Source organism: Delphinus delphis, chromosome 1 (assembly GCF_949987515.2).
Source record: "Delphinus delphis chromosome 1, mDelDel1.2, whole genome shotgun sequence".
NCBI lineage: Eukaryota > Metazoa > Chordata > Mammalia > Artiodactyla > Delphinidae > Delphinus > Delphinus delphis.
The window spans coordinates 133,605,381-133,625,806 of NC_082683.1; the positions used below are offsets into that span (position 1 = coordinate 133,605,381).

Below are 20,426 nucleotides of genomic sequence, written 5' to 3' on the forward strand. Positions count from 1 at the left end.
AGGATTAGAAAAGCTCTTATGTTAGGAAATGATAAAGGCTGAGAGACAAAAGACAAAAAGTTAAAAGATATAAACTTGGCTGTGCACATGTTCCGATGTATTATACATATGATTTTTACCTATTTGTGAGAAAAAATAAAATTATGAAAGTGATGTTAGTTTTTGAAAACTCATAGTTAATTTAATTTTGTTGTGCTATTTGCATTCATTATGCATCTTTAACAGATAATTGTTTCTTTACATTATAGAACACGTTTGCAGTAAAAAAGGAAGATGTAACTTGTATCCAATACCGTATATATGTGCAAATGTATTCACTAACAAGTTTATTAAATATTAAATGATTTTATAAGTTTAGTTTTAATTTAGAAATTTTTGGTGGATTGTATAGGGGGGCTTAAGAATACTTAATATTGGGGGAAATTAATTGGGAGTTTTAGAGGGGCTTGAACTGAATTATTCTTTTTCCACTTAAAATCAGAATATAGTCTCCGTTATGTGAAAATTTGCCATCCAGCACATTTTCAGAAATGGACTAGATTTAGATAGGAGGGATGTACGTTCTATTTGTGTTGATTGTATTGAAGAGAAAATGTGAAATGCTTCCTTTTACTGCTTTATAGTCTCATATTTTAGTTGTTTGTTTCCCCTTACTCATTTGAGGTCATTGGTTTTTTGATAACAGGAAAGGTTTTTCACCTCTCATGTAAGTCAGCTGAGTTGTGTCAGGACCTAGCTGACTGAATTGGCTTGGTGACTTAACAGTGAGTGACTGATAGGATTCTTTAGAGAAGCCTGCACATATTATCTCCTTGATAATTTTCACTGTAAGCTCAGTGATTTGTGGTTCAAACAGGTCACAATTCAGAAAAGATGCAAATTTAGGTCTGTGTTCTATTCCATTTGATACTGTGGAGAGAGGTAGAGCTATTAAAAAATTTTTTAATGCTGCCAAACTCTTGATAAGTTTTATTTTTTAATGCAGTCTGCCTTCTTCTACTCCGCTATAGTGAGATAATGACACAGTATTGGCAGTATAACCAATTGTGAAAACCCTAGAAACTGATCTCTCAATAGTGATAAGCTATTTACTTTTTTTTCCCTTTCTCCTCTAAGAATCACATTCTTTTAAAAGCTCTACTTCTTTCCCCACAGCAGCTGCCCCTAAAGGAAAGTGATGAGATTCAATTCAAAAAGAGGCAGGCATGGGGGATATATTAATATAGGAAGAGGTACTAAATATAACAAGAAGATTGAGTATTACATAGTGTTTGAGATTAATTCTTAGTATAGTTTGTTTTTCTACCAGTAACAGGAACATGAGCTACAAAAAGGATCTTGAGTTTTGATCATTTATACAACACCATGGTTATGTTTTAAGTGGCAGACTTATATTTTCTTACACTTTTCTTATATTTGCACAGTGCTTGACTGTTTAAGAAAACTTGCAATAGACCCCCTTTTTTTCCTTCTAAGGATGAGTATATAAATGAATTATTTTATTTTGAGTATTTTCTGTTTAGATAAGAGTATGAACTGTAGATGTGAGTTGTCTATTAGGATTGAAGAGCAAGCTGTGATTGACTGCCATTTGTCATCTTAACATGGCATCATTCATAACATTCCATTCAGTTACCCAAGCCATATAGTTGCTTTAGCTGTGCTTGGCCCAATGTGGCAATTATGGGACTTATTTCTTCTAATGCGTATCTAAAAAGTGAAGGAAAACGAAATGATCTGCTCTGCCTGCTGTTGCATGGCACAAGTGATAAGGTGCAATGCAAACTGTGTACTAGTGATGTGGAAGGGAGAAGCAAGGTGGAACCATCATAGGAATGGCTTCCCAAACTAAAATTAGTTCTTCTGCAAAGAAAAGTGTTACCTTTATCAAGGAATAGTTGATAAAGAATCTTAAGTCAGTCATGCCTTTAAGGAACTTATTACGTTGTTTTCAGTTAAGTGTGATGGAGCAGAGTTAGAATAACCCCTGTGCTTAGCCCCTGGTGCTGCTGAGACTGAGAGTAAGGCAGCAGAAGAGCTGTTTGCAAACCTTAGGCTAAAGGAAATAATTCACCAGAAAGAAGAGTCATATGTTATCTCCTGCTTGTCTTCTATTCTCTTAAAAAGGGTGATGGTGAGCATAGGGGATTTCCTGACTAGCCACAAGTGATCCATTTTCTGGAAAAAAAAGACACAAACCTGTCTCTTAAGGGGAAAAAAACAACAGTATTTATTGACGATGATAAAATTTAAGATCCAAAACAAAGATCAGTATTTTGGAAAACTTGAATCTGCCACATGGAGCTTGACAGCTTCCCAGTACTTATAGACTTTTCTGATGACCAAGACTTTCTGAAGATTAATGAGTGTGATTTTTTGATATTATGTAATGAAAAGTGTCAATGTTTGGAAGATCTGCAAAACTAAGTGAACCGTTTTTTCCTATATGATCAGTGCAGAGTGCCCCAAAGTCATGCATATGGGTAAAAAGATCCATTCAAAGGGCAAGGTAGACCAATGATTTTTAACTTAACAGAGTATGAAAAGTTTATTGAAGTGGTGTCAAATTCCACAATTTACTTACTTTTAAGGAGCAACTGCTTGCCAGTTTTTGTTATAGTATTAGAAAAGGTGAGGCACAGTTACCTGAAAATGCTATTAAAATACTCTTTCCTGGGCTTCCCTGGTGGCGCAGTGGTTGAGAATCTGCCTGCCAATGCAGGAGACACGGGTTCGAGCCCTGGTCTGGGAAGATCCCACATGCCGCGGAGCAACTAGACCCGTGAGCCACAACTACTGAGCCTGCACGTCTGGAGCTTCTGCTCCACAACAAGAGAGGCCGCGGCAGTGGGAGGCCCGCGTACCGCGATGAAGAGTGGCCCCTGCTCACCGCAACTAGAGAAAGCCCATGCACAGAAACGAAGACCCAACACAGCCAAAACTAAATAAATTAAAAAAAAAAATACTCTCCCCTTTTCCAACTATATATCTGTGTGAGTCTAGATTTTCTACTTATACTTCAACCAAAACAACATAAAGCAAGAGATTAAAAGTTGAAACAGATACAAGAACCCATCTGTCTTCTATTCAGCCAGATTTTAAAGAGATTTGCAAAACTTCAGTGTCACTCCTCTCACTAATTATTTTGTTTTGTTTGGAAAATAGTTGCATTTCATCAAAAATGTGTTATTTATGTTAACATGCAGTAGGTTTGTTATTGTTGTTAAATGAGTAAATATTTTAAAAATTTCTGTTTTAATTTCTAATATGGTAAATATTGATAAATATAACCCACATAAACAAAATCTCTTTGAAAACAAAGAGAAACAAAATCTCAATTTTAAAAGTCTAAAGGGATCATGAGATCAAAAAATTTTGATAATTACTAGTCTACATGGTAATATCCAGTCTCAAAGAAGCACTCTCCAATGGGATTCATTGAGTAACCGCTGATTCTTTTTAATGTTTCTAAAATTATTCAATTTTTGTAATAAGGCCAGCATCTAATATCCTTAGTATCCTTATAGGAATGGGACAGCGCAAATATAAAATTTTTTTCCAGTTTTGCTATTAAGATTCTTATTTGTAATTCTAAGGTAGTTATCATATTCTGTAGTGAATTTTAGATACTAAATGTAATTGCAAGTCAGAAATTAGAAGTGTGTCACCAGAGTAGGAGAGAAAGAGGGTGGGAGGGAGGAAAGGAGGGAGGGAGGGGAGGACTGGTAGAATTGGTAAAGTGAAATACGGCAATAATCTGAGTTTGTCCTGTTAATATAGTCTCAGTAAACAGGCTTTACAAGTGTACTATTAAACCTTCATTTAGCCATGGAAATGAGGACAAGATAGAATGAATAAATTAAATTTATAGGTTTAAAAAAAATTATTTAAATTGTTACTTAAAGTGCCCTTCAAACCTTAATCCAGAAATGCTAAAAAGAACCAAAAAAATCCTACTTATTCTAACTTCTTTCTTGTTTTCTTCCTTTTATGCACTCTTATAAAATGATCAAAATATGGATAATAGAGAGTAGAAAAAAATGTGAAACTATAAAATTTATAATGTGGCTAATCAACCTCATAATTTAGACTGACAGAAAAATGTAAAATATAGAAGTATTGCTCCCTATTTCATTCTACCTTTAGCCTTGGAGAGGAGTAATTTGGGGTCCCCAATATGCTTTATGAGACATTGTCTCATTTCACAATACCATGAAGAAACTAGGAACAAAGCTGCGGTTGGAAAAGGGGAGAGCATTAAGGGAGACTGTAAGAGAATTAACTCAGGATGACACAGGGAAGATAATTTAGGTTTTCTTAAATTCAGTGCTGATGCAGATTTATATTTTGTCAGGAAAACTGGGTTTCCTGCTGTAATACAGTTTCCTATATTCTAATTTTATGGACAGAGTCTGTCAATGTCTTCTTGCTCAGTGTGGATCATAAGATTACTATTCAGATTAAATTGCAGGGGGCAGTTTAGGTCACCCACGGCCAACTTACATAAGAAGGTTAGTCATTTGAATGAAAACTTGTCTAGGCCACAAAACCACCACATTTCTACATAAAGTAGGTGCATCCCTCTCTGTTGAAGTGGTCTTGGTATTCGACTCTAAAAATAGGCCTACACTGTGGTAAAAATCTAACCCATTTGTTTATCCAAATCATGTGAAGAAAATCAGCTTTGACATGGCTTTTAAGTTCAGGCAAGAATCTTTTATCTGTGTCAAAAATGATTGAGTCAGTTCCTTTAAAGCTTTTTGTGATAATTTTAGGAAAATTTGACATATAAAGAAAACTTTAAATTAATTTAAATGCTTGAAATAAAAGAGTTAAGGGGGCTTCCCTGGTGGCACAGTGGTTGGGAGTCCGCCTGCCGATGCAGGGGACACGGGTTCATGCCCTGGTCTGGAAAGATCCCACATGCCGCGGAGCGGCTGGGCCCGTGAGCCATGGCTGCTGAGCCTGCGCGTCCGGAGCCTGTGCTCCGCAACGGGAGAGGCCACAACAGTGAGAGGCCCGCGTGATGAGAGAGTTGGCGTAGAATGGAAAAGCTATCGATGCAGCATGTACTGGTTGTGCGAGGTTCAGAGGAGATAGAAGTGGAAAAACAAGGGGAAAAAGGAAAAACAGTGAACTTCTAAGAATTAGTAACATGTCAAGCCAAGCTCTGGTAATGTTATTAGTTCTTGAATTTTGAGTTATTTTGGAGGGTAGTTGATAAGTTCCCCAAGCGTGCAGAGCAACAAGTTTAGATAGACTTTTAGAGAGCAAAGAAGTTAAGCCAGAAGGAGCACTGAAGATAATCTTGGGCACATAAGGGGATGCAAGAAAAGAGACATATACCTAATGCCCTAAGTACTAACTTCTTTACTTTCTACAGATCTCCAGCCATAGGTATGCATATTTGAATAATTGTAGCATAAAAACATCTAGGAAATCATTTGAATTTCCTTGAAGTCAGTCAATACCAGGAATACCTATCATCCTGTGATAAAAAGACTAAAAGTCCTTAGAAAGTAATAGTAATGAAGATTCTCACCTAATAGGTAAAATGTGCTTATTTATTATTACAACTCTCCTGCACTCATGGGTGTTTGTTTTCTAATTTCTTCAGTTTGAGGTGCTCCTCTAGTGTAATAATTAATAGTAATAAGTAATGTATTTTACTGTTTCCTGCAGTATATTCCTGAGAGGAATTAGTCCTTCATGGCTAAAGAACTTTTTTTTTTGGCGGTACGCGGGCCTCTCACTGTTGTGGCCTCTCCCGTTGCGGAGCACAGGCTCCGGACGCGCAGGCCCAGCGGCCATGGCTCACGGGCCCAGCTGCTCCACAGCATGTGGGATCCTCCCGGACCGGGGCACGAACCCGCGCCCCCTGCATCGGCAGGCGGACTCTCAACCACTGCGCCACCAGGGAAGCCCCATAAAGAACTTTTAATATATACTGAACTGTCATAAAAGCCTTACTCAATGGATCTAATGTGTACTTATGGTTAAATTATGTTCCAAGTTTTTCAACAGGCCAAATGAACAAACAGATCATATTAAAGAGTTTTTAATTGATCTTTTTGGATCTGACCCCTAAAGCAAAGGTAAAAAAAGCAAAAATAAACAAGTAGGACTATATCAAACTAAAAAGCTTCTGTACAGCAAAGGAAACCATCAATGAAATGGCAGCCTTCTGAACTGGAGAAAATATTTGCAAATCATATATCTGATAAGGAGTTAATATCCAAAATATATGAAGAACTCATACAACTCAGCAAAACAAACAAACACCCAAAACAGTCTGATTAAAAAATGGGCAGAGGATCTGAATAGACATTTTTCCAAAGAAAACATATAGATGGACAACAAGTATATAAGGTGTTGAACTTCCCTAATCATCAGGGAAATGCAAATCAAAACCACAATGAGATATCACTCACACCTGTTAGAATGGCTATTATCAAAAAGACAAGAAATAGCAAGTGTTGGCAAGGATGTAGAGAAAAGGGAAGCCTCGTGCACTGCTGGTGGGAATGTAAATTGGTGCAGCCACTATGGAAAACAGTATAGAGGTTCCTCAAAAAATTAAAATGGAACTACCATTCAATCCAACAATTTCATTTCTGGGTGTTATCCAAAGAACATGAAAACACTAATTGGAAAAGATACATACAGTAGCCAAGATATGGAAACAACCTAAGTGTCCATTGGTGGATAAATAGAATACTACTCAGCCATTGAAAGAAATGAAATCTTGTCATTTACGACAACATGGATGGACCTTGAGGGTATTATGCTAAATGAAATAAGTCAGACAGAGGAAAACTAATACTGTATGACCTCACTTATATGTGGAATCTAAAAACCAAAACAAACAAACAAAACAAAACTCAGAGATTCAGAGAACAGAATGGTGATTTCCAAGAGGAAGGGGTGGTGGGTGAGGGGGTGAAAGGTTTTAAGAGGTACAAATTTCCACTTACAAGTCATGGGGATGTCAACTGTAGCATGGTGATTATAATATTGTGGTGTATATTTGAAAGTTACCAAGAGAATAAATCTTAGAAAGTTCTCATCAGAAGAAAAAAAATTTTTTTTGTAACTTTTTATGGTGACAGATGGTAATTAGACTTATTGGGGTCATTATTTTGCAGTGTATACAAATATTGAATCATTACATTGTACACTTGAAACTAGTATAATGTTACACATCAATTATACCTTAATAAAAGAAAAAAAACTAAAGTAACAGGAAATGAGACGTTTAGAAGAGTTGAAACATTTAACTTTGATATTGTGTGCCTCTACCTTTAAGAGACATGATGGTAATATGTTTAGATCTTTCCTTGAGGAAATTGCCTTCTATGTTTTTAAGATCTTACTGGCCTCTAGTGGTAATATGATGCTGTAGTTTAACCATTTCTAAATCTTACAACTGACTAGAAATAAAGTTATTTTGAAGACATAGGCTGCCAATAACTCACTCCTTCAGTACTGGATCAGCAGCACTCTTGAGTGTACATGCAATATCATCTTCTTCCTAAAGATAGTCAATCTTTTGTTCTTGTCTCTGAGTCATGCCCACCTCTTTCTTTTGAATGATACTAGTTTTGCTCTGAAGTGACCTCTCATTATTTTAGTGCATGCACAGTGGTGATTACTATGTCAAGTTTGTACTAACAATTCTTCCTAGTGTCTCAGCCCTCTTTTCTGCGGACTATGGGGCAAAATTTTCCCTCTGTATATAACTTTTTATTTTCGTCAGAGGAATTTAAGTTTTCAGTTTACCATTTAGATTTATGTTTAGACCTCCTTACTTTGATTTTGAAGAATCTTACATTTGAACTACAAGTTTACCAAACATGGCAATGATTTGTCACTTTTGTTTTTTGTGTTTGTCACACAGATGTGAAAGGGCCACCTACCCATCGTCTGTCTTGTGGCCAGTCACCCTACACCGACACAACAACATGGGAGCGGAAGTACTGCATCCTTACAGACAGCCAGCTGGTGTTGCTCAACAAGGAAAAGGAGGTGAGGTGGATATTACGAGGAAAGCAACTTCCCTTTTCTGACCAAATTCCTGAAATAATCTAGTTTTTATTTGCATCTTGATGAGTTGCATTTATGAAAATGGAGACTTTATGAAGGACACACTCTAAGTGGGTCTAAGGGACTGCTGATGTCATCATGATGATACGTTATTGCCGCAAAGGCGTGACGTCAACAAAACAGGGCTGGATTTTCACTAAGGAATAGTGAAAGAGATATTGAGTTGAGTAATTTGGAATGAGAATGGGTTGGATTGTGTAGACCTGGCCCTGAAAGTGGTCCAGAGAGGCTATTGGAAATTGTATCAGTCTAGCTCCTCGCAAGTAACAAATAGCATAGTCAGCAGATTAATTGAAAGCGGTTTAATGAAGGGACTATACAGAGTCATGGGCAGCATAGGGGACCCATCAGAGGGGGATAAAGTACACATGAACTGGCAACAGCAGAAAGCAGTTGTCACCCTAGACCTTCAGGGCAAGGGAAGGGAGCAATGTTTCTGGAACCCAGAGAACTGTAGTTGCATGAAAGGACTGCATAACAGTTGCTATGGCTATACACAAAAGAACACAGCCTCTACCAAAACAAAAATGGCCAGCAGGGAGGAAGCAAGGGAGAACAGACACACCAGGTCTCTTTCCTGCTTTCTGATTTCTTGCCAGTGTTACCTACTGGCCAAACCTAACTTGAAGCCAAAGGAAAAGTTTGATGTGTTCTGTAGAGATTTGTTTCCTGAAGCACAGCAAGGGAGAGAAGGGCAGAGAGTAGATCTGGAGAGGCAGACAGAATGTAATTATTACAGACATCTAGTTCTAGGTAAACTTTCTGTCCCTCTAAGTGAAAAAACCCTTGAACTTATCATATACTATTACTACTTTACTCCTCAAACTATTACAGTGTACAAGTCCTTCCACATCCAAATAATTCATTTGCTTATTGGTGATGTATTGGATAGTTGACTTGGTAAGGCCAAAAAACCATTCTACTCCACAACATAAAAAAATTAGTATGATCTTGACAAGAAGAGGGATAATGGGAGGGAAGGAGAAGAAGAGATCTCATTCGATGAAGGAGAAAGATTAATTGCCAAAAATATATATAAATAACTAGAAAACTGTAGGTAGAATATCAATTTCATAAGCCATCCCTCTGGAAAAGTTAGTTCAGAGGAAGCAGTGCGCAGAAAACACATTTCTTAATTCTAGTCTGTGGATCTCTACCTCCCTTTTCTCTTCTCTCTCTCCTCCCCCTCTGTCCCTTTTCTTTTGCATCTCTTCTCTTACTTACCATTCTTTAACATCGTAAAGGCAAGGTCATAGCACTAAAGCAATTTCAGTTTCTTCTTTTATTTTCATAGGCAATTCTTACTTGCAAGGACCTGGCTAATGTGCCCTCTATGAACTTGGTTATTCTTTTTCTCCAACCATTGAAAAATGTCCCTTACTTTTGTTACCATCTCCCTACCCATGACCCTTTTCCAGTATTGTAATATAATTAAACTTAATTTTATTAAAATAATTCAATAAAGGTGAGCCCTTTCTGGAACAGTATAGTACATGTTGCTTTGTTTCTATTAAGTAGATACATAATAAAAATTGGTAGAGTGAATATTAGTGTAGAATATTTCTAATTATCCAATTTGAATAGACAGATAATTTAACATGTGCATTTAAACCAATCGACTCTGTCAGCAGTCTTTTATCAGAGCTGTTAATAAGGAGTGATATGAACATATCATCTGCCATCTTTTTGCCCTTACCTACATTTTATTCAATTAGTAATGTAAGAAATTAAATAGCCTAAAGATAGATAGCATAAGGTCAAGAGCATTCCTTATCTAGAACCAAAATATAATGCATGGATTAAATAATACTGATCAATTGAGTAATCCAGGCTTGGGCTCCCTTTAGTCCCATAAAATAACTGTCCATGATGAATGATTTCTAAAACAATTTCTTATGTACTTTATCGCTTTTTATGCCAGCCATCAAGATTAGCCCTAGACACCTGGGGAACCCCTCATTTTCTCGTCTACATATTGCTCTGTATATCCTCTTTTCTCCTTTCCCACCTTTTGAAACCCTTTGCCCTCTGCAACTCACAGTCCATCATCAACCAAATCAGCTGTTTCTTCCACCCCTTTTCTGAAGCAGTTCCTTAACTTCTTGGTCTCGTGAGAACCTGTAGCTTTCCTGAGGACACTGTCATCTGTGAAGTCCTGTCAAGTGATGGCTGTTTTTTTCCCACAGCCTTCATACCATGCTGCCTACAGTAGGCATCCTTCTCCTTTCATGGCTGCTTCCTGTCTCTTCTCCCTCATTTTCCCTATAAAGCCCAGACTCTGAGTCCCATGTTGTAGTCATCTTCCAGCCCCACCCCCAGCCCCCGTCATTTCTTGTTGATTTTAGCTTCTGGCTCATTATCATTATTTCCAGCACTACTCCAGCCTTAACTTGTGATGATTCCAATATCTGCAGAGATGATTCTTTCAACACACTGACTCTAAGTTCCTTGAACTCCTCTCCTCCAAGAATCTCTTCTTCTACCCTGCCTCATTGCTACAACTTCTCAATATTCTCAATTGTGTGCATCTTACTGTCTGACCTCATATCTTTCTAGCTCATCCCTTTTTCCAACAATTTTTCAATCCTTTGGGACCTATGGGCCATTGATCTTGTCACCTTTTCTGCCCCTCATACCTCTGATACCCTCTCTTCCCTCTTCTCCCAGCTTGAATTCCATGGTCAGTCATTTTCATCTTTGCATACTATTTCCTTGCCCTTTTTTGCATCATCATACTCGCTTGGCAATGTGATAGGTCAGTTAAATCCTGCTCCTCATCTATCCTGCCCTGCTTCCATGCAGCATAATGTGTCTGGAGAAAATCACTCCACCCTGCTGACAGTCTTTAAACTAATGTTTACAAATCTCATGTGAGCCTCTAATGCTGCTTGGCAATCACAAAACATTTCCTAGTCCAGTTGCTTTCCAACTCTACTGGACTAGTGCTTCTCAGTCTATGCGTGGTAAAGGACCAAGTTTTTCCCTACCTCATCATGAACAATAAAATACAATAATATGAATTGTGAAGAAAAATGAAGTTTTAAAAAGACAAAAATCTAAGTCCAAATTTTTTATTAGATTGAACAAAAATGAAATTACAGTTCAATAATAATCATACATAGGAAAATAAGGAATAGAATTACAAAAATTGTACATGTTCATGGAGAGTGTGCTGTACAATGAGATGAATCCACTGATCACACCAGGCACAATTCTCAATTTCTGTGTTGCTAAATTGTTTATTGTGGACCATTAACAGTTTGCAGAACAGCACAGGACCTTGGAGTAGCACAATCCAGGATGATTTCTAAGATGATTTTTTCATGCTTCCTCTTCCATTATAATTCCTTGTCTATTACCCTCACTTATAGCTGATTACTTTGCTGCTTAATTATTTCACTGAGAAAATTCAGCCACTCAAAAGAGAACTCTTTTACCATGTCTACCCATCCACCAGCAACTATTTCCTTATACTCTGATTTCCCTCTTTTCACTGTGGTTTGATTGCCTACAGTCCAACTGTCAGCCCCTCCCCTTGTGCCCATTCTTGCCTATTCAAGGATGTATCAATCGCAGTTCTCCCTTACCTCTTTTACATCTTCAGCTCTCTGCTCTCTACTAGATCGTTCCCATCAGCATGCTATTATTTCTCCCATCTTAAAAGAAAAAATGAGCCTGCATTAATCTCACGTCTACCACCAGTTACTACCCCTTTCTTTGCTTCCCTTACCAGCAAAAATTCTGGAAACTTCTAAACTCACTGTCTCTAATTCTTCTCCTCTCATTCTCTCTTAAACCTACTTCATTCGTACTCTGACCTATATCACCTTGTGAAAATTGCTCTTGTTAAGCTCACTGGTGACCTCCACATTGCTAAATTCAGTGGTCAGTTCTCACTTCTTGTCTTACTTAATCTGTTAGTGGAATTTAATGCAGTTGATCACTCATTCCTCCTCTAGAACCACTTTCTTCACTTGGCGTCCATGACACTGTGCTGTCTTAGTTTTCTTCCTGTCTCTCTGGCAGTTCCTTCTGAGTCATCTTTGCAGATTTCTCTTCTACTCTCCAAATCTCAACAGGGGAGTGCTACAGAGTTCAGTCCGTGGACCTCACTTCTTTAGGAATCTCATCCAATCTTATGACTTCAAATACCCTCTAAAGCTGATGATCTTAATTTTTTATCTTAAGCCTACACATCTCTCTTCTCTAGACTCATATATCCATCTGTCCATTATACACCTCTACTTGGATATGGCTTTGTCACTGTTTTAAGCACATCAGGCATGTTCTTGCCTCAAGACCTTAGCCTTGGCTTTTCCCTCAGATATTTGCAGGACTCACTTTCTCACCTCCTTCAACTCTTTGGTTGCATATCACCTGCTCAATAAGCCCTACTCTGACCAACTTATTCAAAATTGCAACCCCTCCCTGTATCTCCATTCAGAACTTCCAATCTAATTACCTGGCTGTATTTTTTTTTCCCCTATAGCATTTACCACCTTCTAAAATGCTATATAATTTATTTATTATGTTTATTGTCTCTTTTCTCTTATATAAGCTTTTAGGACAGGGAGGATTTTATCTGTTTTTTTCAGTGCTATATCCCTCAGTGCTTAGAACAGTTCCTGACACATAAGTAAATTCTAACAAATATTTGTTGAATAAATTTTGAAAAAGCCAAATTATAAACTTTGATTCCTGAATATCCATTTTTTTAATTTAAGTTTGAGAGGAGACGAACCTTCTATCTTTTCTTTTTTATGTGATAAGTCTTCCCACAACAAGAGGTGTAATTACATATTTTTTCTAAGACTGGATAATAAAAGAGGGGAAAAATAATCCATAAGATGCTTTTCAATTGTTGAATATGAAATTCCATCTTTATTTATTGAGCATCCGTTATGTGTAAAGTATTGTGGTTGCAAAGATGCAGTTTGTTGGGAACACACTGAGGTAAATTAAAAGTTAAAACTGTTTAGAACTAGATACAGAGGTGGTGGTTGCACAACATCATGAATGTACTAAATGTCACTGAAGTATTCACTTTACAGTGGTTAATTTTATGTTACGTGAATTTAACCTCAATACAATTTTTTTAAAAAGATTATTACATTACCACAAGGGAAAGATTAACTAAGATATTGCCTGGGGTGGGTTATTGTTTAAAGTAAAGAATGCCATAAAAGTATCTACAGATAAATTTGTGATTAAGCCATGTCTTTAGGGACAAATAGAAGCTCACTTGGAGGAAAAGAAGGGAAGGATATTCCACGTATATATAAAGATACAAAGTCAAGAAACATCTTATATCTCTTTGGCAAACTGCAAAATGTTCAGAATTCTTGGAATATAATTTGCAAGAGGAAAAATGATAGCTGGCAAGAGCCGAATAATAAAGTGCCTTGAAGGCCATGCTAAGGAATTTGGACTTTATTCTAGAAATGATTTGGACCATGGAAAGGTATTTAACAGGGCAATGACATCATCACATTTGCTTCTTAGAAAAGTAACTCTGTTGATCACGTGGAAAATTGAGTGAAAGGGATTGGAAGGAAGTAGATGAGTTCCGTTATTGCAATAGACCAGGTAAGGGATGACAAGTTTACGCAAACAGTTTAATGCCCTGAGACGGGTATGTTCTACCACTATAAGTTGGAGAAACTGGATTAAATCTCTAGGATAAGAAAATGTTAAGGCATTGTTACACCTGCTACTTGAATTTTATTTAATATTCTGTTAATTTTATGATAGGAAAAGTTTAGAAATACTTTTTTTTTTTTTTTTTTTTTGTGGAAGGACCAGAATATGCTGTCACTCTTTTTACCTTCCACCCACACTATCATGAAGAATATAACTCTTATCTTTGGAGTTTTGCATTGAACAACTTAGAATTCCTTGAAACAAGGAGTTTAAGGAATTTCCTGCTAAAATTATCTTAAAAAGCTGTTTTAAACCTTAATCAGCGAATCACAGGGGTGTTTATTGCTGTATTAATAAGATCAATTAAGAGGGTTCTGTAAGGGTTTAAACTGAATCCTTAGGCAGGCAGTGTTGGAATGTGGGAGGATTATATTAGTCTAGTATCACTCATGTATTCACTGTGTGGGATCTTTTAATGCTCTCCCTTAACTCTGCATGTTTCCTGTCAGAAATGGGAAAAAGGTTGCTTGGGCAATGTACATGGGAAGAGTGTTAAGTATACTAATTACCAAAATGGGAATGTAACAGAAGAGTAGATCTGGGCAGAATGCTGAAAGAGGTGCCAGGAGTATCACCTTGAGAAATGATTCACTGATTCAGTAAATTGCTTCATGCAAATTGTGCCAAATAGACATTGCTTATGTGTTATGAATTTACTTCCCTGTCCGGATGCCAGGATAGGCCCCAGCTGGCTTGGCACCAACCCGTTCAAAGAGGACGTAGGAGGCCATTTGAATTCCATTTTGCTTGCAAGAGATAAGACCAAGTAAACTAGAGATTAAGGAGTTGAGGGAAATGGTAGAGAAGATAATCATGAACTCCCCAGTGTGCAGCCAGTATAAAAATATAAAAGAAAGCTGAATTTGTGAGTTCCTTTCTTTTGGCAATAACAAGGCATTAAGAATGGTAAAAGTGGCTCCTTTTTTCTTCAGTCAGACTCTACTTTCTGTATTTGGAATTTTAAAAGCTTGATGCTAGTGTAAAGGCAGCAAGGTAGTAATAATGCAATTTCAAAATATTTTAAAATATTTTTCATGATTTTAGAAAACAGTATTTACACTCAGATATATTGATGAAAATAGCAGTTAGGCTTTGTGCAAACAGCTAAAATCAATTGTTATTTATCCTGGGGTAAACTACCCATGACATATTTCATTCAGAACTACTTTCAGGTTATTCAGCAGATACATAATGTGCCCCTGTATGTGAATTCACTGATAGGAGTTACAAAGAATAAGACACAGTTCTTTCCCCTCTCCCCAGTACCAAATTTAGTTGTGGGAATAGGAAAAATAATTTTAAAATGGAATTTGATAAATAGCACAAGTAAACTGGATAGAATAAAAGAAAGAAATCCATTTATTCTAAAGCACTGTAGTCTCTGTCATTAAGATGCTATTGACAATGGGCAATTACCAAAGGAAGCTTAAGAAAGGAAGGGGATCAAAATTATGTGTTATGAATATTAATCTGTAAGATGTATTGGAAGAGGGAAAGGTAGGCAGGAGACAGACCAATTACAAGACTACTATTCCTCTGATCTAAAAACTTGAATTGTTTCCCAGTGCTTCCTGAATTATTCATGGCCTGGTATTAAAGCCTTCCCATGTGGTTATAATATATTTTGGTGTTCTCCCACTTCTCCCCCTTAAGAGGCTCTAGCTAAATTGGCCTACTCCTGGTTCCAAATACAGTAAAAAAATAGTATGCGTACCAACTTCTTGGCTGATGTTATGTTATTTCCTTTGCCTAAAATGGCCCCCATCTCTACCTATCAAATATTCATTTATTCATTTGTGAGTTGGAGCTATTTTAAGGTTTGGAGATTGACTGGTAAGTTAAGCTGTTAACTTATGTGGAATTAGTTGCACAAATGAATAATTATGAATCCATGTATAAGTATAGTGCCAGAGAAAGATTTGTTATTGGAGGAACCTCAGGAAGGTGTACCTTAACCTCCCTTAGGGAACTGATAGAAAGGAAGATTCCTGGAAGAAGCAATGCCTGTCCTAAGCCTTAGGATGGTTAGGAGTTTACCTTGCAGGTATAGAATAGAAAAGAAAGTGAGGGAAAATATTTCAGTCTGAGAGAACAAACTAAGCAAAGGCACTGAACTACAACATGAGGAATATGTTAGGGAAATGCAAGCAATTTGTTGTTCCTACTATGTAAAGTCTAAAGCTGGTTACTTACACAGTGGCCAGATTGTGGAAAACCTGGTATACTATATCAGGGAACTTGCACTTGCTCTGTAAGATATTAGTTTTAAAACTCTTTTAGCAGAACAACGCCTTTTGTAGAAAAGCTCATGCAGAAGCCCTGTACAACAGATAAACTCAGAATTATGCTCTGGTTGAAGCAGAGAGATAGGTCCCTTGTCACATGCACACACAAACATACCATCACTTCTTTGAAAAACACTGCAAAGGAGAGCAACTGAAGGCCTTTAAGTCTCAGAATGACTGGTAAGTTAAGCTGTTAACTTATGTGGAATTATTTGCACAAATGAATAATTATGATTAATTATGATTCCATGTATAAGTAAAGTGCAAGAGAGAGATCTGTTATTGGAGGAATCTCACGGAGGTGTACCGTAAATGATTATAATTGCATTTTAGAAATATTCTGGAAACTATATAAAGGATAGATTTAAGGGGCAGAATATCACCAATGAAGAGACTGTATTAGTAGTTTGGATAAGAGAGAATAAGAGGCTTCTGACACCAGCTGTGATGGAGTAACTGGTACAAGACTAGCCCTCCCATTGCAAACAAAATAAGACTAGACCAAAAATATATATATAGCAGCCAGAGATTGGTTCAAGATGGTGGAGTAGAAGGACATACGCTCACTCCCTCTTGCAAGAGCACCAGAATCACAACTAATTGCTGAACAATCATCGCCAAGAAGACACCGGAACTCACTAAAAAAGATACCCCACATCCAAAGACAAAGGAAAAGCCACAGTGAGACGGTAGCAGGGGCGCAATCACAATAAAATCAAATCCCATAACTGCTGGGTGGGTGACTCACAAACTGGAGAACACTTGTACCACAGAAGTCCACCCACTGGAGTGAAGGTTCTGAGCCCCACGTCAGGCTTCCCAACTTGGGGATCCGGCAATGGGAGGAGGAATTCCTAGAGAATCAGACTTTGAAAGCTAGTGGGATTTGATTGCAGGACTTTGACAGGACTGGGAGAAACAGAGACTCCACTCTTGGAGGGCACACACAAAGTGATGTGCGTATTGGGACGCAGGGGAAGGAGCAGTGACCCCACAGGAGACTGAACAAGGCCTACCTGCTAGTGGTGGAGGGTCTTCTACAGAGGCGGGGGGTGGCTGTGTCTCACCGTGAGGACAAGGAAACTGGCAGCAGTTCTGGGAAGTACTCCTTGGTGTGAGCCCTCCCAGAGTATGCCATTAGCCTCACCAAAAAGCCAGGTAGGCTCCAGTGCTGGGTCGCCTCAGGCCAAACAACCAACAAGGAGGGAACCCAGCCCCACGCATCAGCAGACAAGCAGATTAAAGTTTTACTGAGCTCTGCCCATCACCACTCTCTCCCATCATGAAACTTGCACAAGCCTCTTATATAGCCTAATCCACCAGAGGGCAGACAGCAAAAGCAAGAAGAACTACAATCCTGCAGCCTGTGGAACAAAAACCACATTCACAGAAAGATAGACAAGATGAAAAGGCAGAGGGCTATGTACCAGATGAAGGAAAAAGATAAAACCTCAGAAAAACAACTAAATGAAGTGGAGATAGGCAACCTTCCAGAAAAAGAATTCAGAATAAAGATAATGAAGATGATCCAGGACCTCAGAAAAAGAATGGAGGCAAAGATTGAGAAGATGCAAGAAATGTTTAACAAGGACCTAGAAGAATTAAAGAACAAACAAACAGAGACGAGCAATACAATAACTGAAATGAAAACTACACTACAAGGAATCAATAGCAGAATAATGGAGGCAGAAGAACGGATAAGTGACCTGGAAGACAGAATGGTGGAATTCACTGTTGCGGAACAGAATAAAGAGAAAAGAATGAAAAGAAATGAAGACAGCCTAAGAGACCTCTGGAACAACATTAAACACAACAACATTCGCATTATAGGGGTCCCAGAAGGAGAAGAGTGAGAGAAAGGACCAGAGAAAATATTTGAAAAGATTATAGGTGAAAACGTCCCTAACATGGGAAAGGAAATAGCCACCCAAGTCCAGGAAGCTCAGCGAGTCCCATACAGGATAAACCCAAGGAGAAACATGCCAAGACACATAGTAATCAACTGGTAAAAATTAAAGACAAAGAAAAATTATTGAAAGCAGCAAGGGAAAAACGACAAATAACATACAAGGGAACTGCTATAAGGTTAACAGCTGATTTCTCAGCAGAAACTCTACAAGCCAGAAGGGAGTGGCATGACATATTTAAAGTGATGAAAGGGAAGAACCTACAACCAAGATTACTCTACCTGGCAAGGATCTCATTCAGATTCAATGGAGAAATCAAAAGATTTACAGACAAGCAAAAGCCAATAGAATTCAGCACCACCAAACCAGCTCTACAACAAATGCTAAAGGAATTTCTCTAAGTGGGAAACACAAGAGGAGGAAAGGACCTACAAAAACAAACACATAACAATTAAGAAAATGGTCATAGGAACATACATATCGATAGTTACCTTAAATGTGAATGGATTAAATCCTCCAACCAAAAGACACAGGCTTGCTGAATGGATACAAAAACAACACCCATATATATGCTGTCTACAAGAGACCCATGTCAGACCTAGGGACACATACAGACTGAAAGTGAAGGGATGGAAAAATGTAGTCCATGCAAATGGAAATCAAAAGAAAGCTGGAGTAGCAATACTCATATAAGATAAAATAGACTTTAAAATAAAGAATGTTACAAGAGACAAGGAAGGACACTACATAATGATCAAGGGATCAATTCAAGAAGAAGATATAACGATTATAAATATATATGCACCCAACATAGGGGCACCTCAATACATAAGGCAACTGCTAACAGCTTTAAAAGAGGAAATCAACAGCAGCACAATAATAGTGGGAGACTTTAACACCTCACTTACACCAATGGACAGATCATCCAAATGGAAAATTAATAAGGAAACAAAAACAGCAGATTACACTTTCTTCTCAAGTGCGCACGGAACATTCTCCAGGATAGATCACATCTTGGGTCACAAATCAAGCCTCAGTAAATTGAAGAAAATTGAAATTATATAAAGCATCTTTTCTGACCACAACGCTGTGAGATTAGAAATCAGTTACAGGGAAAAGAACACAAACACATGGAGACTAAACAATACGTTACTAAATAACCAAGATATCACTGAAGAAATAAAAGAGGAAATCAGAAAATACCTAGAGACAAATTATAACAAAAACACCACGATCCAAAACCTATGGGATGCAGCAAAAGCAGTTCTAAGAGGGAAGTTTATAACAATACAAGCCTACCTCAAGAAACAGGAAAAATCTCAAATAAACAATGTAACCTTACACCTAAAGGAACTAGAGAAGAAGAACAAACAAAACCCAAAGTTAGTAGAAGGAAAGAAATCATAAAGATCAGAAATAAATGAAATCGAAACAAAATAATAGCAAAGATCAATAAAGCTAAAAGCTGGTTCTTTGAGAAGATGAGCAAAATTGATGAACCATTAGCCAGTCTCATCAAGAAAAAGAGGGAGAGGGTGCAAATCAATAAAATTAGAAACGAAAAAGGAGATGTTGCAACAGACACTGTAGAAATACAAATCATCCCAAGAGACTACTACAAGCAACTCTATGCAGTAAAATGGACAACCTGGAAGAAATGGACAAATTCTTACAAAGGTATAACCTTCCAAGACTGAGCCAGGAAGAAATAGAAGATATGAGTAGACCAATCACAAGTAATGAAATTGAAACTGTGATTAAAAATCTTCCAACAGACAAAAGCCCAGGACCAGATGGCTTCACAGGTGAATTCCAACAAACTTTTAGAGAAGAGCTAACACTTGTCCTTCCCAAACTCTGCCAAAATAAAGCAGAGGAAGGAACACTCCCAAACTCATTCTATGAGGCCACCAACCCCCTGATACCAAAACCAGACAAAGAGACTACAGAGAAAGAAAATTATAGACCAATATCACTGATGAATATAGATGCAAAAATCCTCAACTAATACTAGCAAACAGAATCCAACAACACATTAAAAGGATCATATACCATGATCAAGTGAGATTTACCCCAGGAATGCAGGGATTCTTCAATATATGCAAATCAATCAATGTGATACACCATATTAACAAATTGAAGAATAAAAACCATTTGATCATCTCAATAGATGCAGAAAAAGCTTTTGACAGAATTCAACACCCATTTGTGATAAAAACTCTCCAGAAAGTGGGCATAAAGGCAACCTACCTCAACATAACAAAGGCCATATACAACAAACCCACAGCAAACATCATTCTCGATGGTGAAAAACTGAAAGCATTTGCTCTAAGATCAGGAACAAGAGAAGGATGTCCACTTTCGCCACTGTTATTCAACATAGTTTTGGAAGTCCTAGCCATGGCAATCAGAGAAGAAAAAGAAATAAAAG

General features: G+C 37.6%; 1 protein-coding gene across 5 annotated transcripts in view; it reads left to right on the plus strand.

Moving 5' to 3' along the window:
- Nucleotides 1-20,426, plus strand: part of RASAL2 (RAS protein activator like 2) — a 387,616-nt gene that overhangs the window by 181,541 nt on the left and 185,649 nt on the right. For all 5 annotated transcript variants that reach the window (XM_060034530.2, XM_060034515.1, XM_060034522.1 and 2 more), the window contains exon 2: nucleotides 7,898-8,025. In XM_060034530.2, the coding sequence (XP_059890513.1) occupies nucleotides 7,898-8,025 (128 nt within the window). The remainder of the gene's footprint in view (nucleotides 1-7,897; nucleotides 8,026-20,426) is intronic.